We start from the raw sequence: 17,431 nt of genomic DNA, 5'->3' as shown, positions 1-17,431 counted from the left end.
TTGACCACACATGCAAGCATAGGCTGCTAATATGATAAAGGGAATATACCATGGCTTTGTTTGTAAAAAAAAAAATATTTTTTTTTTATAAATATATATATATATATATATATATAGATAGATAGATAGATAGATTGATAGATATAGATATAATTTATTTATTCATTTAGATAGGTATGTCACAACAAATTAATACAACTGTATTATGTATTCTTATTTCCAGCCAGTCGGCCAGGGGGAGCTCCAGGCTGTAGTTCACATGTTTACCTGAAAAAACTTCTTTTTACAGAGCCTAGTAGCTCAAGCCGAAAATTACACACAAGAGAATAAGTGACAGCAGGTACCCCTTTTAAGGAGACCCTTCTCCTGGGTGGGTCTAGCTTAGTCCTTAAAATCTAGAGCCGGAAGAGTCTGGGGCAGAGCGTGAGGGGAAAAGGCTATCCTTGGTACATTAACATGTAAACTTGTAGCCCGAAAAAGCTCTGTTGGAGAGCGCACCTATGGGGACCTATAGTGAGGACAAAGGAAGCGATGTGTGGCCATCCTATGTTAATTTTAGACTTGTACTGTGCAGAATTATTGAAGTCAGGACAGAAAGGGCAGACATGTATTGACCAAGAACTGTTCTGCTACAGTAAAATTGTTGAAAGGCTGAATGTCTGGACAGTCCTTATTTCTGAGGTGGTCCTCCAGCCTGGAGAATGTGAGTTATAATGGAGGAGTTTGTGTGTGTACCTTATCTCATTCCTGGACAGGTGCCTGGCAGTGAATCAGGGTCCCACTTACATGCCTTTACAGTGTCAACTACCACTCTATCTCCTCCTCTCCCCTTCCTCATTCTGTTGGGTTACCTTTGTCCTTGGTCCCCTTCTATTCTCTTTCTTCACCTCTCTCCTGGGCCAGTCAATAAACTTCTACCCCCTTAATTTCCTCACTTATCTTTTTATTACTGAACTACATAACAGTATGGATGTCACATCACTTACTTAAACTCAAGCTGCCAAAAACTGAGCTTGCAATATTTCCTCCTTCTTGATCTCCCTATCTTGACTTTACCATTGAGATCAATAGCACAACCTTTGGTCCCTCCATGCATGTCAGGATTCTAAGCGTAATTGTAGACTTCTTCAGGCCCCACATTCAATCACTGGCTAAATCTTCCTGCTTTAACCTTCAAAACATTTCCAGAATTTGCCACTTCTCAATTAAAAACACAAAAAAACAATGAATTCGTTCCCTGGTTATATCCCGCTTTGACTACTGTAACTCCCTTCTCACTGGCCTGCCTCTGCACAGACTATCCCCCCTCCAGTCTATCATGAATGCTGATGCTGGATTCATGCATCGTACTAACCAATCTGTGGCTACTGCCCCTCTCTGCAAATCCCTCTACTGGCTTCCACTAGCCCAACGTATAGAATTCAAAATGCAAGTTAAATTCAAATTCAAAATACAAAGCCACTCAAAACACTGCCCTCAGCTACCTTAGCAACATTATCTCGACATATCGCCCAAATCGTCCACTTCGCTACCCCAAAGGACTGCATTCTAGCTCCCATCCTCTGGAACTCCCTATCCTATACTGCCTAGTTATCTCCTAGCCTGTCTTCCTTTAAGGGATCCTTGAAATCTTACAGTATCTATTTATGGACATCTATTCCAATTCCCCCCTAAAAACTGTGCTTTGACCTTCTCCAACTGCCAACCCTCATGTCTGTTAACTTTTGTACCACTTCCTTTTAGATTTTAAGCTCCATGAGCTGGGCCCTCCTAATCCTTCTGTATTGTAACTGTACTGTCTCTCTTACATTGTAAAGTTCTATCCAACCTGTTGGCACTATATAAATAAAATGAAGAATAATAATAATTGCCTATGCATAGCATATTTGTAGCAAGTTCAAGTATTGCTAACATGACTCTGAATGGTAGGAGTAGCTACAACTTCCATTAATATGGGGGAGTCTACCTTCTCCAGACACATTTTGCATGCCACAATTATTACTTTTTTTGGATTTCTATTTTATCATCAGTCAAGTATTAGCATGCAGGACTTTGCAGTACCTAATGTGTAACAACTTTTTTTGTTGAGAAAAAGAAACAGTCCCTTTGGGTGATCAATGGGCATTGCAATGATTTTAACAAAGGATGCAGATTTCTACCATTTTCTGTTCTAAAGAAAAAGCTGTTTATTTCTCCATGTTCTTTCAGGACTGATTTCTGAGTGGGAGAGACTGTGTCCATTATAACTATCACTGTTTGAATGAGAAAAGCATGTGTCCACATAACTTTAGATGTAAAAAATGAAATTACTATTACAGGGAGTGTCTAAGAGTTTACTTGTATCTTAGAACAGATGTCTGAAAAATAATCAGTGACCCACATTTTAACATTCAATTACAAAGTAGCTTGTGTGGCATTTTTTTACTTCCCTTCCCTTTCTTTTTATTTATTTATTTTTAACAAAAGTGGCATACTCCTAAAAAGCCCCACAGCAGGTCGGGCGAATCACTTTGCTGCTTTGCAAAACAACAATTTCACTTTACTGCAGACCTCTGAAGTAACAAACTGCGGTGGGGATACCCTGAATTAGTCTTCCCAAATTAATTGGGGTGTGTTTTTATTGGCACAGGACATGCCAATAAAAACTTGTATGGAAGACATGTATGGAAGGGCATGCCTGGTTTTGATACAAACATGCATGCTCAGGACATACAAATAACCCTAGGGACAGTCGTAGGAGGAACAGGATTGAATGGACAAGCCTTTCCAAACTGTCCAACATTTTCCTCCAGAAGCAGTCAGCAGGCTGTATCCATTGCTGCCATTAACATGAGGCAGTTGTACCAGCTGTCAATTGGGTGATGATCATCTCATGTCTTTGGTCAGCTGAACACAGACATTTATCTGTAGCAGCTTTTTAGGTGGCTTTTGCATTATGATACATACATTTTCTGTTGTGGTGAGACTGTCCACAATAAAGATAGGTAGTTTGCAAGGGTGCTTGGTAAACTGAGTGGGCTGTATATCATACCTGATCCTGCAGGCCAACAATAAGGACTGGAAGACTGGCGTATAGCAGGTTGTAGAGAGTCATGAATGTGGTATCATACACAGTCTAGAAGCAGAAGACAGAGAACTTGACTTTGTTGCATAAAAACACAAAAAAGGTCAATCAATGACTACAGTAATTACACAAGGAATTGGGATTGTGGAGCACACTGTGGTAACATTTTTTTTAAACTATTACCGGAAACCAAAGGGCAGCTCCTAAGATGAGTTATACATAATGTAAATTAACATCAAGTCCAATAACATCAAGGTAAGAGAAAACAAAGTGGAAGAGTAAGGGTGGGAGGGAGTAATGGAGAAAGAGAGAGCTCCCTGGAAATCTAACATTCCACTAGAGGTTGCTAGGGGTTCCTTGAGTTATGACTGACCTCCCACCTGATGGTGCCTACATAGTTCTGGGTCCAACACTATTTGACAGAGCCAACAGCATGGCACCAATGGCCTTTTTTTACCTTTTTGTAGGGGTAGCATTCTGACCATTATATTGCTCCTCTACTTGAGCATTCATTGTATGTTATTTGTTTTCTTATTAATGACAATATCCCAATTTTACATAATATACTATGAAAGTTATCAATGATCCACAGTACCTGCCCAGAAAATCCACAGAAGAAGGCATAACAGAAGTGCACCAGTGTATAAGCAAAGTTCTTGTAGAAGAAATAGCTGAGGAACTTGCACATACGGATGTAGGACCAGCGACCGTGGACCAGGAGCAGCCTCTGTAGGTATCGAAACTGTGCGAAGGAGTAGTCGCTGGACATCACAGCTTGCATACCTTCCTGACCACTGATACCAACACCTATATGAGCAGCTGAGACACATGATGGAGAGAGGAAGGATTATAACCCCCATTTTCATTTTTTTTTTTAATCAGAAAACATGTTTGTTAGAAATGAAAAATTGTGAAGTTATATCAAACATGGTGTGAGCACCATAGAGTACATAGTACAATAAAGATTAAGTGACATTACATCCAATGCCCAGAACAATGCAGGTGACTTATCAATGTGGTAACAAGATACAATAAACAGCAGAAAGAACAAAACATACCTGAAGTGACTAAGGAAAAGCATGAGCAAGTCACATACAGCAAAACAGGAAGAATGGGAAAATTCCTTCGGTATACAATTCTGCTTGGGCAGGCCATAACTGTGAAGAGCACACTGTGCACCCAAGCCGACCAACCATGCAATACAACACCAGAGCAGTGAGGACATTAACAATGCAGTAAACGATTTAGGATAAGGTGTGGGGGAGCTAAACCAGGGGTATCCATCCAGAATTGCCAAAATTTGCATGAATTTCCTGGGATAATTTCTATGTCGATAAGTGCTTTTCTCACAAATAAGAATGGAATTCACTTGTTCTATCCATTTCCTACAGTTAGGAGGATTGGGCAAAAGCCAAAAACATGCAATAAGTTTCTGTGTCAGATTCAGAAGTCAGATGAGCGCCATATAGATGAGTGGGGTATATTGTTCCTCATCCAACAGCCATTTTGATTTTATTGCTTTCTGTGTACCCATAAGTGAAATATGTGTCATCTATATGTATTGGCTGACATCACCAAGAGAAAAAAAATTAGAGCCTATTAGGAAATTAGGGATGAAATAAGGGATGATGTCAATCTATTCAGACAGAATGATGAACATCAGATTTCTGAAGGTAAAGTCGAGTTTTAACAGGTGCTATCAAGAGATTGCTAGACAGCTATGGCCCAAGAAAGGTAGCAATACAGAGGTTACAACTGCCTGTATGCACAGGTAATGTTGGATGGAATAGTGAAAGAAATGGCATGGGTCACTTTAAAGTGTCTATAGCTCAAAAAAATTTTTTTTGGATAGAGTGAGTAAGGTTTATAGCTCTTGGTTTTACTGCCATTGCAATAGTTCCATGGGCAGTTGTACAAAAGCCTTGACTAGGTTCTTATTAGAACATAGAAAAAGAATGAGGAAGAAAGCACCAATTTTAAAAGTGTATGCCCAGATTTATTTAATTTTTCTTTGCATTTAATATAAAGGGCCAGCACATTTCAGATCTTCTAAGTAGCCTTCTTCAGCGGGGCTTTGAAATGCAATGGGGTAGATATCTGGACAGAAAGTGATGATATAATCTGCACATACACATTTTTGATTGGCACTCTCTGTTTCTTATTCTTCTCCATCAGTCACTTTAATGGCAGGATTCCTTCAGACAGTTTTTTCTTACTCTTTATCATGCTGACATCATTGGCGCCATCTCCGATGGATAAGGTGGTGGCCTTCTTGTACTTCTTCACCAGGTCTACCACCATGGCCTTCTGTTTGGGGGTCACTCTGCAGCAGATGACAGAGCTGCACTCACATGCCAGGTCCACAAAGTACTTCTGTCTTTCCTCTTTCAATGCGATTATTTTTTTTTTCTCCTCCAGATCATTCTGCTTCTGCACTGTGCTTCTGGGGAATTTCAGTTTTAGGCGCCTTCTTTTCTTCTTTTTCTTTTCCATAAGGATTTCATTCTGCATTAATAGTTAATAAATAATATACATTATTTGTATAATAAAAATTTAAGAATTATTATGTCCAGTCAGGTAAGGACAGAAATGATTGGAAATCTCTCCAATAGGGACAATGACAAAAACCAAAAACACATTTTTAATAGAGCAGGTAAAGATAGAATTTCTGGCACTAGTGTTGATGTACAAAAGGAATGCAACATGTTAACTTTGTAAAGTAAGAGGCAGGGGCGGACTGACAACTCATGGGGCCCCCGGGCAATAGGGGATCATGGGGCCCCTGTGTCCTTGCCCACACTCAAAGCACACCCAAAAAAGCCTATAAAAAGGTACCAGGGGCATTTCATAAGGCCCCCTACTGACCCTGGGCCCTCGGGCAGTGCCTGAGTGCTTGAATGGTCAGTCCGCCCCTGGTAAGAGGGTTATTTACAAAACTGGAGAGTGCAAAATCTGGTGCAGCTCTTCAAAGAACCCAGTCAGCTTCCAGGTTTTTTTTTGTCAAAGCCTAATTGAACAAGCTGAAGTTAGATGTTGATTGGCCACCATGCACAGCTGCACCAGATTCTGATTGCACTCCCCAAAAATGTTCACTTAGTGAGTGAAATGAAGCTGTGTTCATGTTAATCATTCCATTGTGTATCAGCAAGAGTCCTAGAAGTACCCCATGAATGTTAACAGATTTATAGTGGAGCACAACAAATGAGGCTCTAAATATATCATGACAAAGTCTATGATGGTCATGGGCTCCAGAGAAGCCTGGTGAGGAATATAGGTCCGTCTCCCTTTAAAAGGCCTGAATGCAAGTGTACAATCCAAATGCACACGTTTCTGCATTAAAAATGGCCGTGTGTATAAGTGGGTGCTGCAGTGACCGTCGGCTGGAACCGAACAGAATCAGCAAGGGAGAATGTCACCAGCACACCAAGAATCACCAATATGGGTCCAAAAGATTTAATGAATGATCACATAGTTACAGCAAGGCAACATTTTGGAGTCTTGCATGACCCCAGATGGTCACATGCCTGATGAAGGGGTTGTGCGAGACTCCGAAACGTTGCCTTGCTGTAGCTATGTGATCGGTCAGTAAAACGTTTGGACCCATATTGGTGTTCCTTGGTGTGCTGGTGACATTCTCCCTTTAAAATGCCTGTCGTACTGTAAGACTCCTGTGTTAGGTCTGGAGTTTGGACTGCAGAAGAATTTGGGAAGGTGTACAGCCTGGTCCACACATCCAACCAGCAGGATGCCGGATTCTATAAGAGGGCTGGAAATCTTTTACAGGAAGAGGTGGCGCTGTAAGTTTGAAATTAACAGACAGTTGGGGGTTTTGCTGTGCAAGAAGCACTTGGAGTGTTCACCCAGCAGTCTAGGGCGAGTCCCTAGAAAGAGACATTTTGCTATGAAGGAAGAGGCACCTGTTTTCTGTGGACTGTTGCTGCTGCTCTTAAGATGGAGGATGTGGTGACCAGGGCACAGCTGCGGGTTTTTGAGGATGCTAATCAATTCATAGCAGCACAGCAGGAGGCCCAACAGAGAGCCAGACAGGAGAACGACTACCGCATAGCAGCCCAGCTGGAAGCTCAACAGGAGGACTCTACTGCCCTCATGTAAAAACTGATGATGAACAGGATCCCAGGGCAGGAGGGATGTAGCACTAGCAACACTGGCAATGTACGGGTTAGCCATTTTCTCCAAAAGCCACATGACGACTGGTGTGACTATAGTAATTTGGGTGCAGTAAGTGCATGCCAGGGTCTACCGCCCAGAAAAGTCACAATGGGCTCACATTTATGAACTGGCATATCTTGTAGAGAAGTGGCTCCATTCAGTGCTCATATCAGCGACTCATGTCACAGAACAGGTAACCATGGATCGTTTCCTTCAAGCCCCAACAAAAGACTCACAGGGGTGGGTCAGCCACACTAATCCCAAAACAGCAGAGAAGCTTGTGGCAGATGTTAAAGCTACCTCACTATTGAAGACTGGCTTTTGGTCTTGTCAGACCTAGTCCAACCCTTGGTAAAATCCAATAGGGGCCAGTCTTGTTCTCCTAGATTATATAATCCGCTTTTCAGAAGCAATTTATTTGAGAAACACCTCAGCAAAAAAACAACATCAAAGAACTATTCCATATTTTCACCTATATTGAAATAGCAAGGGTTGCCCATTATTTCACAAGTGATGAAGGAATGATGTGTATTGTTTAAGAACAAAGGGTTGGTGGAGTGGTTAACAAAATGCTTAAAAGGATGTTGCATATGCTGACAAAGATGGGCGGGGCTGGGATTGTTTTCTTATCTATCTCATGTTCACTATATGTGAGGTTCCGTGGTCTACTACAGGGTTTTCTCCCTTTGAACTCTTGTATGGTAGATGGCTGCATGGCCTAGTGGATTTTGCCAAAAAGACTTGGGAACATTCCTCCACAGGAGTGTGATTGATCATATTTCCCAGATGCAGAACCGAATCACAAGAGTCATGCCTGTGAGCATATGCAAAGGGCCCAGGAAGTTCAAACCAGGATTTCCAATTCATCGACAAAGGGAAGAACCCTTCAACCTGGAGACATGGTGTTGGTCCCAACTGGGGAAAGTAAACTTCAGACTTAGTGGTAAGGCCCATTTGAAATCTTTGAACAAGTCAGGGAGGTAAACTATAAAGTATTATAACCAGGGATTTTTTTTAATGTAGAACCTTATTGCATTATACATATTATTGATTTCTCCATAAACAGTATATGTCTATCTGCTTTGAGATTGGTGATCATATTTTCGTGACCTGGATCACACCAATCAGTGTCCCAGGATTGGATGTTGATATTATATCTATTTGGGGTTGGTGGTATGATTTTGGGGGTACAGTGTTTACGTGTTTTGTGTATTTTGATGGCCAATTATAGGTATCTGGCTGCATGTAATAGAGTCCGGTAATCAACAATAAACTTTTCTTATGAATATAATAATATGTGGGGGAGTGGATTTTCTTGGCAAGAGGAATTGTTTTTTTTGAGTTCATATATTGGTCTCCCTTTGCTGCACATGCAGTGGTTTGGTGTAGAGTGAAAAGTAGAAGTGATCAAAAGCCTCCATGCACAAAAAGTGGAGACACCTGATCCTTTGTCATAGATGGGGTGATGCTGCAAGATAAAAAAGGAAAACAAACTTTTTATAATTAAGTACTGAAGAATATCAATGGTTATTGACAACTTAGACAAGTTTTCCTGTAGATACAGTTAGGTTCTTATATATTTGGACACAGGCACAAATTGGAGGAAGGGTTTAGGAATTACAGCTCTTAAGAGTAGCCATCCCCCCTTTTTCAAAGGACAAAAAGTAATTGGACAATTGAATATAATCATAAATAAAATGTTACTTTTTAATATTTTGTTGAGAATCCTTTACTGGCAATGACTGCCTGAAGTCTGGAATCCATGGACATTACCAAATACTGGGTTTCCTCCTTTCTGATGTTTTGCCAGGCTCTAATTGCAGCTGTCTTCAGTTGTTCTTTGTTTGTGGGTATTTCTGCCTTTAGTTTTGCCTTCAGCAAGTGAAATGCATGCTCAATTGGGTTGATATCAGGTGATTGACTCAGCCATTGCAGAATATTCCACTTCTTTTCCTTCAAAAGCTCCTGGGTTGCTTTTGCAGTGTCTTTTGAATCATTGTCCATCTGTACTGTGAAGCGCAGTCCAATCAACTTTGCTGCATTTGGCTAAATCTGGGCTGACAGTATATCTCTAAATGCTGCAGAATTATCCGGCTCCTTCTGTCTTTTGTCACATCATCAATAAACACCAATGACCCAGTGCCGCTGGAAGCCACGCATGCCCATGCCATCACACTGCCTCCACCATGTTTTACAGATGACGTTGTGTGCTTTGAATCATGAGCTGTTCCAAGCCTTCTCCACACTTTTTTCTTCCCGTCATTCTAGTACGGATTAATCTTAGTTTCATCTGTCCAAAGATGTTTTTTGGCAAAGTCTAATCTGGCTTTTCTATTCTTCAGACTTATGGCTTGTGGTGAACCCTCTGTATTTGCTCTTGTGAAGTATTCTCTTGATTGTAGACTTTTACAATGATACACCCACCTCCTGAAGAGTGTCCTTCACTTGTCTGGATGTTGGGAATGGGTTTTTCTTTACCATAGAGAGGATCCTGCGATCATCCACCACTGTTGTCTTCCGTGGACGTCCATGCCTTTTTATGTTGCTGAGCTCACCAGTGTGTTCTTCTTTCCTCAGACTGTACCAAACCGTTGATTTGGCCACTTGTAATGTTGCTGCTATCTCTCTGATGGATTTGTTTCATTTTTGAAGCCTTACAATTGCCTGTTTCACTTGCATGGACAGCTCCTTTGAACAAATGATGTAGGTTCACAGAAATAGATTCCAAATGCAAATACCACACTTAGAATCAACTCCAGACCTTTTCCCTGCTTAGTTGATGAAGAAATAATGAAGTGGTAGCCCACACCTCGCCATGAAACCGCTTTTGGTTCAATTGTCCAATTACTTTTGGTCCCTTGAAAAAGGGGGGGGTGGCTACTCTTAATAGTTGTAATTCCTAAACCCTGCCTGCAATGTGGATGTACATACCTTCAAATTAAACCTAAGAGTGTGCACTTTCAGCCCATTTCCATTACATAACTATAGCTTGATTATGTTTTGGTAAATACCTTAAAAAAAACTGCAGTTGAGCCTGTGTCCAAATATGTATGGACCTAACTGTATCTGTATGTGCAATGATGACTTACCAGCCAGGATCCCGTTATAATTAAAGTACGTTTTTTGCTAGCCAGGGCATCAAGCTCATTAAGTCTATGAAATTCAGCTGCATTCTCAGCAGTCTTCCGACGGTCTATTCGTGTCTGTATCAAAGTGCTGGAGGAATAAACAAAATGGGGAAACATTTTCCTTACAGTGGTTGTAAACCCTTACATATATGTGCAATACCCAGTGAAGTGACTGGCCTCAGGTGATGCACAGAGATGAAACAAATCCTCCTACCTAAGTTGTATCTGTTTATCTGCATACATTCAAAGTGCAGAATTTACACAGGATCTCTCAGCTCTGAAAAGCAGGGGGTGGGGAGCTGAAGTTACACTCAGTGATGTGAGCTTTGAGAGCTGATTAGAGGGAAGGGACACCCCCCCCCCCTCCACACAACACACAGGAACAGAACTGGGGCTGACAATTGCAGGCTGTGCCCTCCCCTGTCACCATTTTTTCTCTCAGTGTCAGGAAAACTTGTCAGAAGTGACTCATGCACATAGCAGAGGAATGAAGCAGCAGACAGAAATTACACTTAATGCTATAGATTGAGGCAAGCACACTATAGAGAGATATGCTTTATTAATTTTTTATGTCTGAGGTTTACAACTGCTTTAAAGATTAACAATGGATATGTCCGGGTTTAATAATTAACAAAAGTCCTTGCAACTGAGATGAACATGAAAACGAAACAACCACAACAGGGCTTGAATATGAATATTTAAGCCTAAACCAAGTCTCACACCTTTTTACATTCCTATGACCTCACATGTTATGATGTGTAACAGATTTTTTTTTTTTTTGCTGGAAAATTCCTTAAAGCACTATGTTCTCTTTTTCCTGTCACTTCTCATGACAAGTGTCCTCACACAGACATGTATTGCAGAGGAAGAGGCAGGGCGTGTCTGACCAGGTCTCTTACGGAGTGCACTGGGTCTAAAGCTGTATAAAAATAATCCCGCTGCGCTCCACTGGTATGAACAAACACAACCCCAAATATATGCAAGCTGCTAACACCTATTCCCAATACCACAGGATGTATGACATAAAAAAACAAATATTGGTGAAGCACTTCACATGAAAAACTAAATAAGTAAGTACAATGATATAACAATACATGTAAAGTGACCACACTGTATTGAAAGTTATTGATAACTAATGCTAAATAATCCCCCCAAAAATATATAAGTGCCAAGTGCTGGGAGTGCAAAACAGGTCATGCGTTTGCTGACTAGATCGTGCCAAAATACAATATATGCACAGTAAACATAATACACAATAACATTGCACACTCTAACTGAAAGTGGAAAAGTGCTCAGTATGAGTATGAATATTAGGTTAAAGTAAAATCCACAATAAAGTGCAAAACAGGTCATGCGTTTGCTGACTAGATAGTGCCAAAATACAATATATGCACAGTGAAATAATACACAATAACATTGCACACTCTAACTGAAAGTGACAGGTGCTCAGTAGGAGTATGAATATTAGTTAAAAGTAAAATCCACAATAAAGTGCAATAACAAAGTGCTTGACATATCATGTGCAAACAAACACCGCGATGTTAGTGCTTCAATTCTTCACTCCAAACATGATGCGTGTTAGCATGCCACACGTGTATATCATAATCCAAAAGTGGCTAAAGTGCCTCCTCACCTTAACCATGCGACCCCTAAGGGCCACAATGCTTTAGGTAATATAACTCCACCAGACTGGGGATCTCTGTAATAATACTCCTGTAGTACCACTCGATCTCCTCTGCCAGGTCACTTTTTCCCTCAGATGGTAATACCCCCGGGATAATCACAGGGCCATCCTGATGAAGCCACGTGACATCGTGGAGTAACGCGTAGAACGCGGTGACGTACTTCTGGTTACACACTTTCGGCAGATGCCATCTTTGTACACCCAGCACCTTGCAGTACACCCACAGCACATGGGAGACCAGCTGTAAGAGATCTGCTATACTGTGAGTGTTCTCTTTTGGCTTGTTTTCATCTGCTATATGGAATAAACGGCATTTCACTATGGAGGCTCTCTTTGTCTACCTCTCTATGGCCTTGTGATTATCCCGGGGGGTATTACCATCTGAGGGCATAAGTGACCTGGCAGAGGAGGTCGAGTGGTACTACAGGAGTATTATTACAGAGATCCCAAGTCTGGTGGAGTTATATTACCTAAAGCATTGTGGCCCTTAGGGGTCGCATGGTTAAGTTGAGGAAGCACTTTAGCCACTTTTGGATTACGATATACACATGTGGCATGCTAACACGCATCATGTTCATGTTCATGCATCACGCATCACTTTCAGTTAGAGTGTGCAATGTTATTGTGCATTATTTCACTGTGCATATATTGTATTTTGGCACGATCTAGTCAGCAAACGCATGACCTGTTTTGCACTTTATTGTGGATTTTACTTTTAACCTATATTCATACCCATACTGAGCACTTTCCACTTTCAATTAGAGTGTGCAATGTTATTGTGTATTATGTTTACTGTGCATATATTGTATTTTGGCACGATCTGGTAAGCAAACGCATGACCTGTTTTGCACTTTCAGCACTTGGCACTTATATATTTTTTGGGGAGATTATTTAGTACTAGTTATCAATACCTTTCAATACAGTGTGGTCACTTTACATGTATTGTTATATCATTGTACTTACTTATTTAGTTTTTCATGTGAAGCGCTTCACCAATATTTATTATTGGGGTCTAAAGCTGGCCATATAGTAGTAGATCTTCAAACGAACGTTTGTCAAAATATTCTTTGTACATTTGATGGCTGGACGACTGTCATCTGAAATTACTTCAAAATGTTGTTTGCTTTATACAAGGTCTTTTGAAATGAATAGCCTTTGCTGAACAGAACCCACATACACTCTTAGAAATTTAGCGCTTAAAGAAAGTGATGATAAAACACAGTCCAATGAAAGAAGTGCTCCGTGATTCCTAGTGCAAATGGTAAAAATTTACACTAACCAGACAGCGTAAAAATATACGCATGTGTATATATATCCTGTAGAATCCCCTTCTCCACTCAGATCTGGTCAAATGAATAGCCGGAAAAGGTAGACATCCTACGCCCTCATGTGGTGAAAGAGTGGTCCAGCAGGTCAGAGAGATGTCAATCTGAGTAAGCCTCCCCCTTCACAGGAATTGACACAGGGATCCCTTGGGGCTGTAAAAATTGAGGAAGCTCCTCACAGGAGACATAGGGAAGTACTCATAGTGTAGTAGGTAAGGCTTTATTATAAAACATAGGTGCACAGTGAACAGGGTATTGGCAGGTATGAATGAACACACTGACCCCTTTAGTATTAAAGATGGCCGCCGGGCCTCCTCGTGGCACCGGCGGCTTAGTGTCAACGGCGTCCTGGGTCCCACCTGACGCGTTTCGTGCGCACGCACTTCTTCAGAGGTGGAACATAGGACCGCCGTGACCGTCTCCACTAACGTATATACCGTATCTGGCGCATGCGCACTAATGCGGCGCCATCTTGCCGAGGTCCAAGCGTCCGCAATCATCAAGTGCGCATGCGCGGGTGCCATTTTACCATGGGCAAAGATGAATGCAGGCATCTAAACAGCGGCTCACTACTAATGGAGTCCGGGCGTCCGTATTGCGCAAATTTGGCATATGCCAAAAGACAAAATACCCAGCGCTGACAGAGACAATATTGATGATGTCAGACGTCATATACGCTGTAATGCAATTGTATATTAGATGGTGTTGTGTGGGAAACCCCCTCAGGAGGCGTCCAATGTGGAATAATGCTTGGGAGAGGAGAATTTAGAAGGATTCCCAAATAATGTGAACTAGCCAGGACAAGGGCTCATAGGGTTAATGGTAAATGTACCAGTGTCCTAATTGGGGCCAATGGGTCCATAAGCCCCATTGAATGCACCAATAATTAAAATATAAATTTTAATCTAATTGGGTGTCAAGTAGAGATGAGCGAATCGAACATGACGAAGTGGAATTCGTTCCGAAGATTTGGAAAAATTCTATTCGCGACGAATCCGAAGATTAGCAAACTTCGGATGCACGAATCGAATTTTCCCAAAAATGGCGGCGACATGTGTGGCGACGGAGAAAATGGACAGAGAAGATGAGGCGGGGATCTCTGGGAAGGCGCGCAGACAAGGCGCGCTGACCCATAATGCATTCATGACATGTGATCGCATTAGCCAATCAGCAGCCAGCCAGCACTGTGTAATGGTGGAGCTATAAATCGCGGCCATCTTAGAATTCTCCATTAGCCTCCGGTCATTCAAGAGAGACAGACCTGTGTGTATTAAGGGACAGAGTTAGGGCCACAGAGACTTTAGGGCCACAGAATCGTTACTCAGGGACACAGAATCGTTACTCAGGAACACAGAATCGTTACTCAGGGACACAGAATCGTTACTTAGGGCCACAGCTATCAAAGAATCGAAAACTTAAAGTGACATACACCCTTTTTTTTTTTGGTGGCTGTCGTGCACAGTTGGTGCTGCAGTTTGCCGATTGTGCAAAATAAACTGACTTTCTGCTTCACAACCACTATTGTACGTTCAAAGAGTTAAATCCATTTACACGCCGGCTGGCGGTAATATTTTTTGGGTGATTAGTGCATTCCAGTGACACAAACGTACAGTTTCCAGCCAACGGTAAGCTGCAATTGACCGATTGTGTACAATAAACTGACTTTCTGCTTCACAACCACTATTGTACGTTCAAAGAGTTAGATCCATTTACACGCCGGCTGGCGGTAATATTTTTTGGGTGATTAGTGCATTCCAGTGACATAAACGTACAGTTTCCAGCTAACGGCAAGCTGCAATTGACCGATTGTGTACAATAAACTGACTTTCTGCTTCACAACCACTATTGTACGTTCAAAGAGTTAGATCCATTTACACGCCGGGTGGCGGTAATATTTTTTGGGTGATTAGTGCATTCCAGTGACATAAACGTACAGTTTCCAGCCAACGGCAAGCTGCAATTGACCGATTGTGCTAAATAAACTGACTTTCTGCTTCACAACCACTATTGTACGTTCAAAGAGTTAAATCCATATACACGCCGGGTGGCGGTAATATATTTTGGGTGATTAGTGCATTCCAGTGACATAAACGTACAGTTTCCAGCCAACGGCAAGCTGCAATTGACCGATTGTGTACAATAAACTGACTTTCTGCTTCACAACCACTATTGTACGTTCAAAGAGTTAGATCCATTTACACGCCGGGTGGCGGTAATATTTTTTGGGTGATTAGTGCATTCCAGTGACATAAACGTACAGTTTCCAGCCAACGGCAAGCTGCAATTGACCGATTGTGCTAAATAAACTGACTTTCTGCTTCACAACCACTATTGTACGTTCAAAGAGTTAGATCCATTTACACGCCGGGTGGCGGTAATATTTTTTGGGTGATTAGTGCATTCCAGTGACATAAACGTACAGTTTCCAGCCAACGGCAAGCTGCAATTGACCGATTGTGCTAAATAAACTGACTTTCTGCTTCACAACCACTATTGTACGTTCAAAGAGTTAAATCCATTTACACGCCGGCTGGCGGTAATATTTTTTGGGTGATTAGTGCATTCCAGTGACAGAAACGTACAGTTTCCAGCCAACGGCAAGCTGCAATTGACCGATTGTGTACAATAAACTGACTTTCTGCTTCACAACCACTATTGTACGTTCAAAGAGTTAGATCCATTTACACGCCGGGTGGCGGTAATATTTTTTGGGTGATTAGTGCATTCCAGTGACAGAAACGTACAGTTTCCAGCCAACGGCAAGCTGCAATTGACCGATTGTGCTAAATAAACTGACTTTCTGCTTCACAACCACTATTGTACGTTCAAAGAGTTAAATCCATATACACGCCGGGTGGCGGTAATATTTTTTGGGGGATTAGTGCATTCCAGTGACATAAACGTACAGTTTCCAGCCAACGGCAAGCTGCAATTGACCGATTGTGCTAAATAAACTGACTTTCTGCTTCACAACCACTATTGTACGTTCAAAGAGTTAGATCCATTTACACGCCGGGTGGCGGTAATATTTTTTGGGTGATTAGTGCATTCCAGTGACATAAACGTACAGTTTCCAGCCAACGGCAAGCTGCAATTGACCGATTGTGCTAAATAAACTGACTTTCTGCTTCACAACCACTATTGTACGTTCAAAGAGTTAAATCCATTTACACGCCGGCTGGCGGTAATATTTTTTGGGTGATTAGTGCATTCCAGTGACATAAACGTACAGTTTCCAGCCAACGGCAAGCTGCAATTGACCGATTGTGTACAATAAACTGACTTTCTGCTTCACAACCACTATTGTACGTTCAAAGAGTTAAATCCATTTACACGCCGGCTGGCGGTAATATTTTTTGGGTGATTAGTGCATTCCAGTGACAGAAACGTACAGTTTCCAGCCAACGGCAAGCTGCAATTGACCGATTGTGTACAATAAACTGACTTTCTGCTTCACAACCACTATTGTACGTTCAAAGAGTTAGATCCATTTACACGCCGGGTGGCGGTAATATTTTTTGGGTGATTAGTGCATTCCAGTGACATAAACGTACAGTTTCCAGCCAACGGCAAGCTGCAATTGACCGATTGTGCTAAATAAACTGACTTTCTGCTTCACAACCACTATTGTACGTTCAAAGAGTTAGATCCATTTACACGCCGGGTGGCGGTAATATTTTTTGGGTGATTGGTGCATTCCAGTGACATAAACGTACAGTTTCCAGCCAACGGCAAGCTGCAATTGACCGATTGTGCTAAATAAACTGACTTTCTGCTTCACAACCACTATTGTACGTTCAAAGAGTTAAATCCATTTACACGCCGGGTGGCGGTAATATTTTTTGGGTGATTAGTGCATTCCAGTGACATAAACGTACAGTTTCCAGCCAACGGCAAGCTGCAATTGACCGATTGTGCTAAATAAACTGACTTTCTGCTTCACAACCACTATTGTACGTTCAAAGAGTTAAATCCATTTACACGCCGGCTGGCGGTAATATTTTTTTGGTGATTAGTGCATTCCAGTGACAGAAACGTACAGTATCCAGCCAACGGCAAG

At 41.6% G+C, this 17,431-nt stretch overlaps 1 protein-coding gene across 1 annotated transcript in view; it reads right to left on the bottom strand.

Annotated features, from left to right (window-relative positions):
• The window catches only part of LOC149457640 (phospholipid-transporting ATPase IC-like), a 135,801-nt gene that overhangs the window by 10,662 nt on the left and 107,708 nt on the right, over window positions 1–17,431 (bottom strand). Inside the window, exons 21-24 of the mRNA XM_089683445.1 lie at window positions 10,324–10,450; window positions 5,281–5,569; window positions 3,660–3,883; window positions 3,032–3,115 (exon numbers count right to left, since the gene is read on the bottom strand). Coding sequence (XP_089539571.1) covers window positions 3,032–3,115; window positions 3,660–3,883; window positions 5,281–5,569; window positions 10,324–10,450 — 724 coding nt within the window. The remainder of the gene's footprint in view (window positions 1–3,031; window positions 3,116–3,659; window positions 3,884–5,280; window positions 5,570–10,323; window positions 10,451–17,431) is intronic.

This window comes from Staurois parvus, unplaced genomic scaffold (genome assembly GCF_062004578.1).
Source record: "Staurois parvus isolate SC_StPar_1 unplaced genomic scaffold, SC_StPar_1.0 ptg000310l, whole genome shotgun sequence".
Classification (NCBI taxonomy): domain Eukaryota; kingdom Metazoa; phylum Chordata; class Amphibia; order Anura; family Ranidae; genus Staurois; species Staurois parvus.
Note: the sequence above shows the minus strand (reverse complement) of the source record. Positions and strands in the feature narration are given on the sequence as shown.